The sequence below is a fragment of the Manis javanica genome, chromosome 6 (genome assembly GCF_040802235.1).
Source record: "Manis javanica isolate MJ-LG chromosome 6, MJ_LKY, whole genome shotgun sequence".
Classification (NCBI taxonomy): domain Eukaryota; kingdom Metazoa; phylum Chordata; class Mammalia; order Pholidota; family Manidae; genus Manis; species Manis javanica.
Window position 1 is genome coordinate 22,232,514 of NC_133161.1, and position 16,094 is coordinate 22,248,607.

A 16,094-nucleotide genomic window follows, 5' to 3' on the forward strand; every position below is an offset into this window, starting at 1 on the left:
GTTCATAGTATTTTCTAATAATTCTTTGTATTTCTGTGGCATCTGTAATGATTTTCCCACTCTCATTTGTGATTCCATTATGTGTAGACTCTCTTTTTTTCTGGATAAGTCTGGCTGGGGGTTTATCTATTTTGTTTATTTTCTTGAAGAACCAGCGCCTGCTTTCATCAATTCTTTCTATGGTTGTATTCTTCTTGATTATTTATTTCTGCTCTAATCTTTATTATGTCCCTCATTCTCCTGACTTTAGGCTTCATTTGTTCTTCTTTTTCTAGTTTCATTAATTGTGAGTTTAGACTGTTCATATGGGATTGTTCTTCTTTCCTGAGGTAGGCCTGTATGGCAAAATACTTCCCTCTTAGCACAGCATTCGCTGTGTCTCAGATTTTGTGGTGTTGAATTACTGTTGTCATTTGTCTCCATATATTGCTTGATCTCTGTTTTTATTTGGTCATTGATCCATTGGTTATTTAGGAGCATGTTGTGAAGCCTCCATGTGTTTGTGGGATTTTTCATTTTCTTTGCATCATTTATTTCTAGTTTCATACCTTTGTGGTCTGAGAAGCTGGTTAGTAGAATTTCAATTTTTTGAATTTACTGAGGCTCTTTCTGTGGTCTAGTATATGATCTATTCTTGAAAATGTTCCATGTGAACTTGAGAAGAATGTGTATCCTGCTGCTTTTGGGTGGAGAGTTCTGTAGATGTCTGTTAGGTACATCTGTTCTAATGTGTTGGTCAATGCCTGTGTCTCTTTACTTATTTTCTGTCTAGTTGATTTGTCATTTGGAGTGAGTGGTATGTTGAAGTCCCCTAAAATGAATGCATTGCATTCTATTTCCCCCTTTAATTCTGTTAGTATTTGTTTCACATATATAAGTGTTCCTGTGTTGGGTGCATAGATATTTATAATGGTTATCTGTTCTTGCTGGATTGACCCCTTTATCATTATGTAATGACCTCCTTTGTCTCTTGTGACTTTCTTTGTTTTAAAGTCTATTTTGTCTATATAAGTACTGCAGCTCCTGCTTTTTTCTCCCTATTAGTTGCATGAAATATCTTTTTGCATTACTTCACTTTTAGTCTGTGTATGTCTTTGGATTTGAAGTGAGTCTCTTGTAGGCAGCATTTAGTTGGGTCTTGTTTTTTATCTATTCAGTGACTCTATGTCTTTTGGTTGGTACATTCAGACCATTTACATTTAGGGTGATTATCAACAGGTATGTACTTACTGCCATTGCTGGCTTTAGATTCATGGTCACCAAAGGTAACTTCCTTACTATCTAAGAGTCTAACTTAACTCATTTAATATGCTATTACAAACATAATCTAAAGATTCTTCTTTTTCTCTCTCTCCTTTTCTTCCTCCTCCATTCTTTATATATTAGGTATCATATTCTGTCTTTGTCTATCCCTTTTTATTACCTCTGGTAACAGCTATTTAACCTTAGGAACACTTCCATCTATAGCAGTCCCTCCAAAATACACTGTAGAGATGGTTTGTGGGAGTTAAATTATCTCAACTTTTGCTTATCTGGAAATTGTTTAATCCCTTCTTCAAATTTAAATGGTATCTTGCTGGATAAAGTATTCTTGGTTTGAGGCCCTTCTGTTTCATTGCATTAAATATGACTGTAATTTTTTTTGTGGTGTCTTTGCTTAGTTTTGGTATTAGAGTGATTCTGGCCTCGTAGAATGAGTTTGGAAGTATTCCCTCTTCTACTTTTTGGAAAACTTTAAGGAGAATGGGTATTTGATCTTCAGTAAATGTTTGTTAAAATTCAGCAGTGAATCCATCTGGTCCAGGGGTTTTGTTCTTAGGTAGTTTTTTTTATTAACAATTCAATTTTGTTGCTAGTAATTGGTCTGTTCAGATTTTCTGTTTCTTTCTGGGTCAGCCTTGTAAGGTTGTATTTTATCATGCTACTCCCTTCTGGCCTGCAGGTGTCTGCCAAGAGGTCTGATCATACCCTGATGGGCTTTCCTTTGTATGTCATCTTTTTTCTCTCTCTGGCTGCTCTTAATAGTCTGTCCTTATCCTTGATCTTTGCCATTTTAATTATTATATGTCTTGGTGTTGTCTTCCTTGGGTCCCTTGTGTTGGGAGATCTGTGGATCTCCATGGCCTGAGAGACTATCTTCTTCCCAGGTTGGGGAAGTTTTTAGCAATTACTTTCTCAAAGACATTTTCTACCCCTTTTTCTCTCTTCTTCTTCTGATACCCCTATAATATGAATATTGTTCCATTTGGATTGGTCACACAGTCCTCTCAGTATTCTTTCATTCTTAGAGATCCTTTTTTCTCTCTGTGCCTCAGCTTCTCTGTATTCCTCTTCTCTAATTTCTATTTCATTTATTGTCTTCTCCACTGTATCTAATTTGCTTTTAATACCCTCCATTGTGTTCCACAATGATTGGATCTCCATCCTAAATTCGTTCCTGAGTTCTTGAATATTTTTCTGTACCTCCAGGAGCATGTTTATGATTTTTATTTTGAAATCTCTTTTGGGTAGATTTATTAGTTCTGTCTCACTGAACCTTTTTTCTGGTGCTTTAGAGATTTTGCTTTGAACAAGGTTCCTTTTATGTTTCATATTTGTATGTGGCACCCTCTATTGCCCAGAAGCTCTACTCTCTCGAGCTGCTCAGCCCCTGGAGCAATGTCGGGTTCACAGTGGAGTGGTGCTGGTGCCTGGGGGGAGGAAAGAGCTGTTTTCTGCTTCCCAGCTGCTATGCCTGTCTCCACTGCCAGCACCAGTGGGCTGAACACTCAGGTGTAAGCCTCTATGCTTTGTGTTTGTAGCTGCTGTAGGAGGGGCTTCCCTCTGGGTGGCCTGACGCCAGGGCAGGGACTGCCAGTTTGTGAGCCAGGTGAGGGCTGGCTGGGAGGAAGGTGCAGCAGGCTGCGTATCATGGTGGGGGGCCTTGGAGCTGCATAACCAGCCAGGGTGATTGAGTACCTGAAAATTGTGAAAGTTCCCAACCTGCTGGGCAGAGTGCACCCAGACAATTTTGTTTACCTGTCCTTTCTTCTGAGCAGTAAGTTCTGTGTAATCCTTGCTCCTTTAATAGCCCTCTCAGTTTTAGTAAGTCTCTCACACTGCCCGCCCAGATCAGCTGAGTATGGATCCCTGTTTTCCACAAGCAGCTGGAATCTCAGTCTCTCCAGGTATTCTGCCTGTCTTAGCTTTCTAACCCCATGAATCACTAGAGCACCATACAATGTAGGTTTGTGCTCCCAGAGCAGATCTCCAGGGCTAGGTGTTCAGCAGTCCCAGGCCTCCACTCCCTCCCTGCCCCATTTCTCTTCCTCCCACCGGTGAGCTGGGGTTGGGAAAGGGCTTGGGTCCTGCCAGGTCACGGCTTTGGTACGTTACCCTGTTCCATGACATCTCTTCTTTCCTCCAGATGTATGCTGTCTGGTGCAGCCTTTTTTCCTGTTGCTCTTTCAGGATTAATTGTATTAATTATATTTTCATATTATATGTGGTTTTAGGAGGAGGTCTCTGTCTCACTTCTCACACCGCCATCTTTAATCCCATCAGGAACCTTTATTTTTATAAACCCTGATTCCAGTGTGGAGGAATAGAGAAGTTTTGACCTTCCAAACCTCCTGGATTCTCCCTGAGAGAACAAATCCATAGGACTACCAGAGGTCCCCAGTGGGGCCTCTCTGCCCCTGCCTCCCCAGGTCTCCAAGAATGCAGGGCAGCCTAGTGTGCATATCCCTTGGCCACTCTTTCTTTCTTTTATTTTGGTATCATTAATCTACAATTCCAGGAGCAACATTATGGTTACTAGACTCCCCCTATCATCAAGTCCCCACCACATACCCCATTACAGTCACTGTCCATCAATGTAGTAAAATGCTATAGATCACTACTTGTCTTCTCTGTGTTGTACAGCCCTCCCATGCCCCCACCCTACATTATGTCTGCTAATTGTAATGGCCACTCTTTCTTTGTGCAGTCCCCAGGCTGGTGCTAAGCAGCATCTAGCTGTCACCATGGCAATAGCTGGGGTCAAGCTCTGGCTGGAGGGAGTTCTCAGCAGTAGGGATTGACCAACTCAGTAGGAGAGGTTGGCTAGCTAAACTCCACTGTCTGGCGAGGCAGAGACCAGCTGAAATGAACCCTCTTGGGGCTTTGGTGGGAAGAGGGAATTGGACCCTATAGCAGGTAATAGGGTCAGACATTTTTCCTCAGGAATCTCTGCCATCTGGTACATTCAGCAGCAGTAAATGGGAAACTCTTATCCAGAACCTTGTTTCTCAGGACCCTTTTCTACCTGAACACACAGTCCTCTCTCTTTCCCCCAGTCATTTGGCATAGCCTCTGATTCAGGGCCAGATGTCTTATCTGCTGGCCCACACACCCTTTGCTCAGGAGAGAAGGACCTTCTTGTAGAGCTGCGTGTAGGGCTGGGGGTGCCAGCTGGCTTCTTGTTTCTCTGCTCTACGAGGCTCAGGGAGCAAGGGAGAGTGGGTGGGAGGCAAGGAAACCATACAACAGAGGTCCCATCTTCCCCCAGGCCTGGAGGCAGAGTGATCGTGCATCTCTGTGTGCCCTTTAAAACTCACCACAGCCAGCTATAGTTCTGAAGATCACTTTACTGAACCATTTAAAAAATATGTATCTGCTCTTATTTCTGTTGCTCCCAGGCTCCTCACTGTTTTTTTACATGTTAACTTTTCACTGGGGTGTACAACTTCCCACAAAGATGCTCTCTGATTAAATCTTAATACAGCTAAAATAAGAAAGGGAAAGTAAAGAGATTCTACATAAAGCAGGGAAGCTTAAATCCATGTGTCTGTAAATACAGGAATTTCTCTGTCTCTGTCTGAGGTAGGTAGAATAGAGTCCCTCTCAAAGATGTCCTGTTCCAGTTCCCAGAACCTGTAAATATGTTACCTTACATGGCCAGATACGCTTGGCAAATGTGATTAAGTTAAGAATCTTGAGATGGGGAGATTATCTGGGTGGGCCCAATATAATCACAAAGGACTTTATACCGGGGAGGTGAGAGTCAGAATCAGAGAAGGAGGTATGCAGGACAATGGAAGCAGAGGTCGGAGTGCTGCAGTGCCCTGGGCCAGGAATGCAGGCAGCCTTTGAAAGCTGAAGAAGGCAAGGAAGTGAATTCTCTTCTAGAGCCTCCAGAAGGACCCATCTCTGTTGACACCTTGATTTTAGCCCAGTGAGACCTATTTTCGATTTCTAATCTCTAGAATTCTAAGAAAATTCTCTGTGTTTTACAAAGCTGTTACGTTTGTGGTAATTTGTCACAGCAGCAATAGGAAACTAACATACTACCCCAATCCAATTAATCGGCTGCTATGTACAAGGTAATTTGAGGACTGCACAGATGAGTAAGACGTGGTCCCCTATGCATTATATGGGAAAGGGGCAAGAGCATCTATAGCCTACAGCAGTGCTTCTCAACCTTGGCTGCCATTAGAATGGGAAAGAGGGGGAGAGAGAGCTAAAAAATTCCTGATGCCTAGGCTACACCCTAAACCAAGTATGTCAGAATCTCTGGCATTGGAACCTAGGCAACAGTATTTCTGAATGCATTCCAGACGATTCCAATGTACAGTCAAGTTTGAGAACCACAAGCCTAAAGTACACTCAGCCAGGGATCTAGAATAGCAGGTGCAGACTACATTAAAACCAAGATTAAGATTTTAATATTATCATTAATATTTAATATGATCATTAATGATACTGCTTACCTGGAGCTTCACTAGCTATCTCTGAAATTCTGTATTTCTATCATTGATCTGCCTCTTTCTGCTGGAGTCACAGCTTGCCCTTTCACACTTACATTCCCACCCACATCTCCGACCCTGAATTCCTCAAAGCTACTGCCATTCCGAAGTTAGTGCTGCTGCTGTTAATAGCATAGCATTTTAGAGCTGAATAGAACCTTAGAAATGAGCTCGGCTGCTCACCTCTTTTTATAGATGAGGCCAAAAGAGCAAAATGATACTTGACCAAGTGCACATGGGTGCAGTGGCCTCGGGACTAAACCCAATATCCAATCTCAGTCTGGTACTCTTTCCACCATATCAGCCTTTGCCAAAAATCTTATAATACCCCATAATATTACCAATGACCTCCTTTCATGAGGAGGATGGCAATAAAGACATTCCTCTTCTGAGAATGACTTTTCATATTCTGGCTAGAATGAAGTCTTGCAGAAGCTAGATACAGTTTCTAAAATAGCTGAGTCCAGCAAGAGGCATGTTTCTGAAGAGTTTTGATTAAATTATATAAAATAATTTGCATGCACCAGTACCTTGATCCTTATGTAAGGTGAGTAATCATCTTATAATGAAAATAGCCATCCCTTGGGCTCCTTGGGAAAATGGCTGATTCTGGAATGGGGCAGGAAATATACAGGAAAAGCCTCAAGCAGCAAGTAGTGCCAGAAAGCAAGGAAATGCTCCAAAACAAACACAAAACACAATCTCACAATGATGTGAGTGTGCCAAAGGGACATCAAAATTAAGAAGTATAGAACTATTGACCCAAATACAAAATAAATATCTATGCCCATACTGATACAAATGACTTAACATATAAATACACAGGGAGAAAAGACAAATCTCCCATGCAGAAGAATTCCAAATGATTTATATAGATACTTTACTCTCAAGGAGGTGGAGCATAACTCCCCACTCCTACCTGTGGGCTGCACAAAGTTACTGCCTTCCAAAGAGTACAGTGTGGAAAAAGGGGGAAGAGACTAACTTTACAGTGGAGAAACCTGACAAACCCTACCTCAGCCAGGTGATCAAGGTCAACATCAACAGAGATAGGTCACTGGTATGTGATATGATGTGATGAAAATGGCACTTCACCTCTAGTCTGCCTGAAACCCATAACTCCAATATAACCATGAGAAAAACATCAGACAAGTTTCAATAGAGGGATATTCTACAAAATTTCTAACCAGCACTCTTCGACTTTGTCAAAATCATCAAAGCCAAGGAAATGCTGAGAAACTGTCACAGCCAACAAAAACTTAAGGGGACATGACAACTAAATGAAATTTGGTGTCCTGGATGGGATCTTGGAACACAAAAAGTGCATTAAGTAAAAACTAAGGAAATCTTAGCCAAGTATGGGCCTTAATGATTATAGTATAGCTACTATTGTCACCAATGTATCATACTCATGCAAAATGTTAATAGTAAGAGGAACTGAATGTGGGGTATATTGGTCCTCTCTGTACTATAGCCTCAATTTCTCTGGAAAACCACAACTGTTCTAAAAAATGAAATCTTTTTAAAAAATAGCCACCCTCCCAATTTGTTAGCAAATCCATATTTTTAAAATATCAGATTTTATTAAGCTGGGATTCATAATTTTACAAACTTTAATCAGGGTGATTTCTCCTTACACCAAAGTGTAAGGCAGTAGATCTTAGAATTGTTCAGGTAACAGACCTCTGGGAAACTACAGTGCTCTGGTGGTAGACCCCATACAACTTTGTTATATTGTTATTTTTTTAACTTTAATATGCTATTTCCATTATCTAACTTATAGTCCATATATAACTTTTCCCCATTATCACAATAATGTCCTTTACAACTGCTTTTCTCTTTTTTTCTAATCCACGACCCAGTCAAGGATCATGCATTTAGTGATCAAGTCTCCTTTAGCCTGGAAAAGTTCTGCAGCTTTTTTTTTTCTTATCTTTGTTTTCAGTCTTTCAAGACACTGACTTTTAAAAACTGTGCTGAAGTACATACCACAAAATTGACCATTTGAAAGTGTACAGTTCAGTGGCCTTAAGCACATTCACATTGCTGTACAACCTCCATCATTAGGTTCCAGGACTTTTTCACCACCCCATATAGAAACCTTGTGCCCATTAAACTCCCCATTCCCTCTTCTCCTCCAACCCCTGCCAGCCACCAAGCTGCTTTCTATCTCTGTGGTTTTGCCTATTCTGTACATTTCCTATAAATGGAATCATACAATGTGTGGCTCTTTGCATCTGGTTTCTTTCCCTCAGCATGTTTCAAGGTTCATACATGTTATAGCATAGATCAGTACCTCATTCCTTTTGATGGCCTAATAATACTTCATATGGCTATAACACAATTCGTTTACCTATTTATTCATCCATTCATGGACATTTGGCTTGTTTCTACCTTTTGGCTATTGCGAATAGTGTTGCTATGAATACCTGTGTGCAAGTGTTTGTTTGAATACTTGTTTCCAATTCTCTTGCATATATACCAAGGAATGGAATTAACAGGTCATATGGTGATTCTGTGTTTAATATTCTGAGGAGCCGCCAAACTATTTTCTCATAGGTCATAGTGGTGGCACTATATCCTTGCTAATACTTGCTCCAACATTCTTTTTTTCATTTAAAAGTTTATATGAATTTACTTCTCCATTATTTTTTAACATAAGTATATTTAGTATTTTTATAAAACAAATATTTGATATAACAAAGAAAATAAAAATACTAACTCTTGCATATTTCAGTAATTTTTCTAAGTACATAAATATGTATAGACAATTTTTAAAAAAGGCTCAATTCTATACCTATAATTTTGTTGTCTGACATTCTTTATTGCACTGACATTTTGATAAGTTCACACCAGTGTTTTGCAGCATATCCCTCAATTTGAATTTATCTGATTGTTTCCTTACAATTAGATTCAGATGACACATTTTTTGATGGGAAGATTACACAAATAATTTTGTGTCCTCAGTGTGTCATGTGAGGAAACACAACATACTAATTTCTATCACAAATAAGGAACAATTTACTAACAGATGATAAGGCTGTTAGACATATGCCTCTGCATTTCATACAACAATATAGGCACTGCTCTAAATAATGTCCTAGTTTTCCATAACATTTAGTTGCTACCTGTCCTTTCCCCTTTGCCTTCTGCTAGCACTTGCTGGCAGATAAGCAGCCACAGATACTAATGTTCATGGAAGAAAATAGAAAATGGAAAAAATTCCTTTGACTTTTTTTTCCCTACAGATTGGGAAAAGACAGCAATGATTTGATGTTTGCAAGGTCTACTCTTATTGTAGACCTTACTCTAGACTTGTTAGGACACTACACTTCAGCCATCAGCGCTAAGAGAGCAAAGACTGTAGGGCTCCAAGCTGAGGCCCTGAACAAGTGTTCTCCCGGCTCTAATGTCTAAAGGCAAATAATAACAGGCACATTAGCTTCCTGGAGTCCATTTCCACTGGAGTGCACCTTAAGACCAAGTGGTGTGACAAGCCCTGAGGAATGGACCTAAGGAAGGCCCCTGGAGACAACAGTGGGGTCTCTGTAAACTATAAAATACAAAAGCACATTAATTATCATCTCCCTCAGGCTAACAGTAGGGACAGGAGCAAGGGTGGTTCAAGGCAGCAGGAAGTCAGGCTCAAGGTTGGCTATTACCTAGACTCAATCCCCATCTACTTGTCAGGAGGAGCACTCATCCTAGCTCTGCAAGTCCGACCCCAACCGATGGCCTGTAGGAGCTATTTCTAAGTATAGTAATAGCTATTGAGTGCTGAGGGCGAAGCACTGGGCTAAATACTTCATACACACTATTTCACTGAATTCTGACCACAGCCCCCCACAAGGGTGTTAGTATCCCCATGCTACAGAGCGATGTTGGGAGAATTCAAGTAACTTCCCTGCTCCCGTAAGTGAGCAACTGAAGCTAGACTGGAACCCAGGTCCTGCATCTCCAGAGTTTTGTGACTTTGGCCACATGGCTGCTTTCCTCTCTGGCTCACAGCAAGGCCAGGACACACGCATTCTGGAGTTACCTCGGGGCATCGTGAGGTGGGAAGAAGCTGCCTGCAGTTGGGGGAGCAGCTGGTAATCTCTAAACTGGGTGAGGCTCAGGTAGGGGGCAGTAAGATGGCACCATGAGGTGCTGGTGCCAGCAGAGCCTAGCGGGAAGTCCCTGGAACAGCGCCTGAAAGGGGAAGATGAGGTATCAGTGCAGGGAGAAAGCCCTGGCCTTGACTGCCTTCCATATGCTAAAGTCCAGTCTGCGCCAAGTGGGAGGATCTGTCTCAGAGTCCTCTCCTCTTGTTTAGAATCTCTTTCCCTCTTCTTTTAAAAGTGGTGGTCAGGGATGGCTGAGAGTAGAGTGATTCCCTATGTGGGATCAAAACCCTGTACCTACCCAGAAGGACGCTGGGAGGGAGGGGTCTGCACTGCTAGTTTCTTGGTCCTTTTTATCCTTATTTCTGGATGAAGTCAAAGAAATCACAGCCTGCTAGACCTAAAACAGGGCTCTCTCTCCCACTGTCCAGGATCTGCACACACTGGTCCTTCTGTGATCCTGGCCCCATTATTCCTGGGGTCTGAGGTCGCAATCAAACTGGCTGTTGGCTTTCTCCCTCTGCATTGGATCGAACGGTCCTGCTGGAGTGGAGGAGTCCACAGGACACTTCACCTCCAATGTCTGGGGCCCATTCTTTAGCTTCTTCCTTAGGCCATGGCTTGTTTGGGATTTCCAAAACTATACATGAGGAAGGAAAGTCCATGAGGGCTCATAGTAGAAAGACTCAAACTAATGGCCCTGGAGTTACCAGCCTGACACATAGTCTGCTATCGAATGTTTTGATACTACATGTATTCTTTTATTCTTTTTAAAGGCTGCTTGAAACCTATGATTTTCTACTTGGTACAAACAGAGCTATTAGGGAAGCTAAGAAGGCATGCATGTGATGTGACAGCAATGGAAATGGTTCTTGTCTTCCTTTTTGATGACTTTTTGCTGTTTTTTGTCTTTATAAAAAGAATATGACTACTTGGCTTACAGAAGCCTGCCTAGTCCATGAGGAAGGGAGGCAGGTGAGGGAGGAAATGGCCTGTCTCTAGTGTATTTAGGTGTGTGTTTGGCGGGGATGGGTGTTGGGTGGTAGAAAGGGACCCTGACACTCAGGAGGCTTGATACCTGATTAGTTTCCCTTGGCTTCTGAGCCAGGTTACAACAGGTGAAGCTGCAGGTGGTCAGAGGCATTCTGAGTGCCCTGGGGAGAGTGAATTTATTGAGGAAGATACCTCACTGGAGACCTGGACCTGCCTAGGGGAGACCTGGATGGGGGTCCACATGTCCTGCAGTGAAAGTGAAAAATTCGGGGTTCTGTAGATAGTATTTATGTGTGGCCCTGAGAGAGAGAGACGCTGGAGGGGATGACTGCCATTTTTTCTGGCCTGGCTTGAGGGAGGGGTGCCAGGCCACAGGACACACTGCAGAGGAGAACACGGCTGAATTCCCCTCTCCTCCACCAGGAATGCTTGAGGACTTAAGGTTGTGCTGTATCTTGACCAACTGGTGTCTCTGAGAGAGGAAAGGCAGCCTGCCTCCACCCTGCAAGGTCTGCTCCATCATTTGCCACTCACTGACTGAACAGTCAACAAGTTCCTTATCTCTGCCAAACACAGGGGGACACTGAGAATCCAGAAGTGAACAAGGCAATCTCTATGCTCACGAGTCTGAAGTCTGGAGGGGGAGACAAATAAATGCATAATTGCAGCACAGGTAAGGGGTGTGACAAACAAGATGTGTACAAGGTACCACAGGAGCCCAGAGGCATGGCCACCAAGGAAAGCTGGGTTGAGACACAGGGGCTGGAGGTCTGAGCTTCTAGGTTCAGCCTTACTCAAAAGCCACCCCAACTTCTGCCCTGAGTGGGAAAAGGGTCAGCAAGGAAGGATGTGGCTGGTGTGGACAGCCCTGATAATGTTCCTCCCAATGTATGCCGAGGCTGTTAAAGCATGTACCACCCCACTGTCTTCCCTCTGCACAGAGCTGTTCAACACAGAGATGTCAGGAAAATTAGCTACTTCTTAACTGAAAGACTGACATACAACTTTTGGGATTTGGGGGCAACTACTCTAGGCATTGGGATCCCAACAATCAGTAACCAGCAGCATGATTCTGGGTAGAAAATCAGAAGTCCAATGCACAAGGGGAAAAGAATTTGAAACATGAATGGAAGGAATTGGTCCTGGACCCAAAAGAGCCAGCAGCTTTCTGCTGGAATCAGACTCCAGAGACCCAAGCATCAGGACTCCTAGAGCCACAGCAGCAGAGGTAACTAGGCACACCGCTGCCACCAGAGTGTGAGCCCAGACAATGCTGGCTACCTTCCTCATGCATTCCAGCACAGACACGAACACCACACAGACACAGCTCCCCAGAAGCCGGCCCGCACATGCACTCTGTCTGGAAGAAGAGTGGGCCGACAGTCTCATCTGTGGGTGCCTCCTGGGCAGAAGAGGGGAATTAGATTAGGATGGTGGAAGCCTACAAAAAGGAAAGCACAGTAACCAGTCCTTGAAGGGGGATGGGAAGAAGGATGACCCCTTATCAGGGAGACAGCCCTCCATCTCCAACTGTACTTGTGTGGGGCACAGCTCTGTGGCTCTGTGCCTGGGGGAAAAGTGACACTCAGTCCTCCGGGAAGTCTATTCTGTCCTCTGGGAAGGTCAATGTCCCAGTGATACCAGGACACAGAGTGATGCAGCCTTAGATCTGGCCCCGGGTCCTGAAGAAAGAAAACAGTCCCCAAAGTGCTGCATTCATCTTTAAATAGTTCACAGAGGCAGAACATTTTTCTCCTTTACTGGAGAAAGATTAAGGACAGAGAGACAGATATATTGGCTTAGGGTCACACTGTAAGTTGGTGCCAGAAAGAAACTGGGCCTCTTGTCCTCCAGTGTGCTATTTCTAGAGCCTCTGATTTTTTATGAGTCTAAAGTAGGGCCAAGAAGGGGCTCTTCTCTAATTTGGGGTGGTACCAGCTTGGTTAGCCAGGTCCTCTGACCTTGAATGAAGCATCTTTACCAAGGTAAATGGGTCTAGGGAGCCAAACTTTCACCCTGGCTACAACCTCCCAAAATCATTTGGTAAAAGGAGGGCGGGGTGGGGGAAGTCCAAGAAAATGAGCATGAACACAAGTGAAACAGATGCCCCAGCTGTTGACACTGGGGAACACAGATAAGGGTGAGGTGCCATAGGCTCCAAAGGAGACACAGAGCCTTGCCCCAGCTGTTGACACTGGGGAACACAGATAAGGGTGAGGTGCCATAGGCTCCAAAGGAGACACTTGGTGGGTAGAGAAAGTCAGAATGAGGACCTGAGGTACTGGGATGCTAGTGCTGGCTCTGAGGATGGCATGTCGTCCTCCAGTATGGCATGTCACCGGCTGTCACATTCAGTGAGCATGTAGGAGGATGAACTGGGACTTTCCCTTAGGTGGGAAATTCCCCTTAGGACATCCCCCAACCCTAAGAGAGTGTGATGGAATTTTCTTGTTCTTCCCTAACCTACAGCTGAAGCAGAACTTAGACCATGGGAAGTTGAGTTGACTGATTAATTACTAATACTGCTAACATTCTAGCTGTAGGAGCAGCAATCTGGGCCAGGGACTTCCCCTGGAGGCAATGTAGTTCACTAGAAAAATCACCCCATCAAGCTGGTTTAGCTGTTGGACCTTGGATAAAACATTTAACATCTCTGTGCTTTAGCTTTCTCATCTATAAAATGCTGGTGCTGGACAAAATGTCTTCTAAAATTTTTCCAGTTGTATAGCTGAGGATTTGTTAGGAGCTTAAACTTCATTTTTCCTAGTACAATGGCTGAGCTGTCATCACCACCCTCCAGGATTTCTCTCATTTGTCCCAACAGGCTAGTGCTTATGTACTTTGTGTCTGTTCTTCACACCATGGCCCCTGTGAAACCTTTCCAGCAACTGGCTTAGATGCCAGGCCTGCTCCCTCTCCTAGGAAACATATTTTGGGCTCATGATTCCTCCTGCCTGCAAGTCTGAACTTCAGTTCTCAGGCAGAGGAGGCAAAGGGTAATGGGCTCCTAGGACAGCAGTTCTGGTGTGGTTGTGGCTGGAAGATAAATGGGGGAGTCGGGGGTGGGGAGGGAGGACCTTCTTAGTGTCTCAAACTGGAAGTCTCTCCCAATATGAAACAGGATTTAGCTAGCATTTCATGATTCGATTTTATGGAGGAGGAATCTTACGGCCTACAGAGGTGAGCATATTGCCCAGGTTAGTCAAGTCCAGTTAATAGCAGACTGGGAATGAGAATCCAGGTGGCCTCAGTCCAGTATTTTTTCCACTTTTCCAGCCCCAAGCAGAAGATTCTGAAACGACCCTTGGCCTTCTGGCACAACACAGGGTCCTATTCAAAGAAGCTGAAGATTGTCAGGCTCTAGGGATGGAGTCTGGTCCTGAGAGTGGTGGGACAAAGTTCGGGATAGTGCTTGGAAAGACATCCATCCTGGAGGCCATTCCTGTCCCTTCTCAGCCTTTGGGGGAAGAGGGGCACGAGAGGCCTGCAAAAGGAAGAGATGAAGCCCTTTCACCCACCCTCTCAGACGTAAGGGGGAGGGAAGGTCTAGGTTTCCTGCCCCTTCCTCTTTCTTTGCCAGCAGGGCCTCCCAGCCTCCAGGCCTGAAAATTCCCCAGTCATCAATGTAGCACTGGTCTACTTTGGGCAAACACGAAAATCCCCTCCTGCTCAAACCCACATTTTTGACCTGACACAGACCTTCATCCAATTACCAGAGAATACCCACACATAATTCTTTACTGAATCCCGTGCATACCACCCCAAGCCCCCAAAGCCCCCTCCAGGCACGGTGCCACTGTGTGTCCCTTCCTAGGATAAATTACCCCAAAGTGTCATCAGCCCAGAAAACTAAGCAGTGCTGCTCGCCAGTGCCTTGAGTCGGGCATCCCTCGACGTCCTCTCCTCCGCCGCGGGCAGCCCACTCTACGCTCGGGTGCTGCCCTACAGCCCAGTGCCCCCACGACCCCAAGACTTACCCAGAAGAGCATGTTGAAGAAGAAGAGCAGGTATTTCACCAGCGGGCTGACGAAGGAAAACTCCTCCCCATAGGCGGCCGGCGCCCCGGGTCTTCGGGCCATGGTCGCGCCGCCGTCGCCCCGGGGGCCTATCTCCCTGCAGCGGCCGGCCCACCTGCGCGCTCCGAGCCGGGGGGCATGAGCCGCGCCACCGCCGACGCGCGAGCGGAGAGGGAGCTGCGCCGCGGCGGGAGGTGCCCCAGCTGTGCGTCCGGGAGAAGCGCGCGCAGGGGAACGCCGCCGCCACCGGGGCCGCCAGGAGTCGCGGGAGCTGCTGCGAGCAGCGTGAGCGGCTACGGTTCCGCAGCGGCCGGAGGACCAGCCCGGCCCGCCCGGCTCCCAGGAAACCGGTCCCGCCCCTGACCGCCCATTGGGGGAGCTGCCGTAGCCTGACTTCTCATTGGTCAGTCGCTGATGTCACTAAGTGTCCGGCCATCCCTCTCCTCCGAGAGGCGGGGGAGACACCTGTTCTGTGAGGGACAACTTGCTAAAGGGTCAGCGGTTATGCATCCTCCCCCCGAAAAGGAAAGCACCCAGGCTGCAGCTGCTCAAGGAAAAAAGGATGAGAAGGAATGCACACTTCATCACACCCACGTCGTCTGCCCAGTTGCTGTGCACATATGCAAACACACATATATTAAAATCAACAAGTTCGTACACCATGTGTTGAACAATGCTCCGAAAGCTGTGGGAATACACGAGAATAGAGAAAATCCCCGAGGGGAATGACAATAAAATCACGGAGACAAAACTAACCTACACTGAGCAATTAGGAAATATTTAAGAGTAGCTGCAACCTGGTTAGTAACTATTTTAAATGCTTATTTCAAAAGCTCTGTATCCCAATAATGGAAATTTAGAAACATTCCCAGTAATTCTGCCACCTTTAATCAGTACTGTTTCAGTGCCCACCTCCCTATTTCCTTGGAATCTTGGTCTACATGCACACACTGTTTTTAAAATGTTGATCCAACTTACACACGTTGAGTGCAGTGTAGGTGGGGGACACTGTGCTGGCTGCCATAGGTAATACAAACACAAATGTTATAGAGTGAATGTTCGTATCCACCTCCAAATTCACATGTTGAAATTCTAACTTCCACAGTGACTGTGTGTGTGTGGGGTGCTTTGGGAAGTGCTTAGTTCATGGGAGTGGAGCCCTCATCAATGGGAATAGTGTAAAGAGACCCCAAAGACCTCCCTTGCTGCTTCCACCA

The 16,094-nt window shown here is 44.9% G+C and overlaps 1 protein-coding gene across 2 annotated transcripts in view; it reads right to left on the reverse strand.

Annotated features, from left to right (window-relative positions):
• The window catches only part of TSPAN33 (tetraspanin 33), a 30,235-nt gene extending 15,025 nt beyond the window's left edge, over nucleotides 1-15,210 (reverse strand). The window contains exon 1 of one of the 2 annotated variants that reach the window (XM_073238477.1): nucleotides 14,839-15,210. In XM_073238477.1, coding sequence (XP_073094578.1) covers nucleotides 14,839-14,940 — 102 coding nt within the window. In that variant the 5' untranslated portion in view covers nucleotides 14,941-15,210. The remainder of the gene's footprint in view (nucleotides 1-14,838) is intronic. The other variant, XM_073238476.1, reaches the window with a different exon arrangement.
• Between the last annotated feature and the right edge of the window lie 884 nt (nucleotides 15,211-16,094).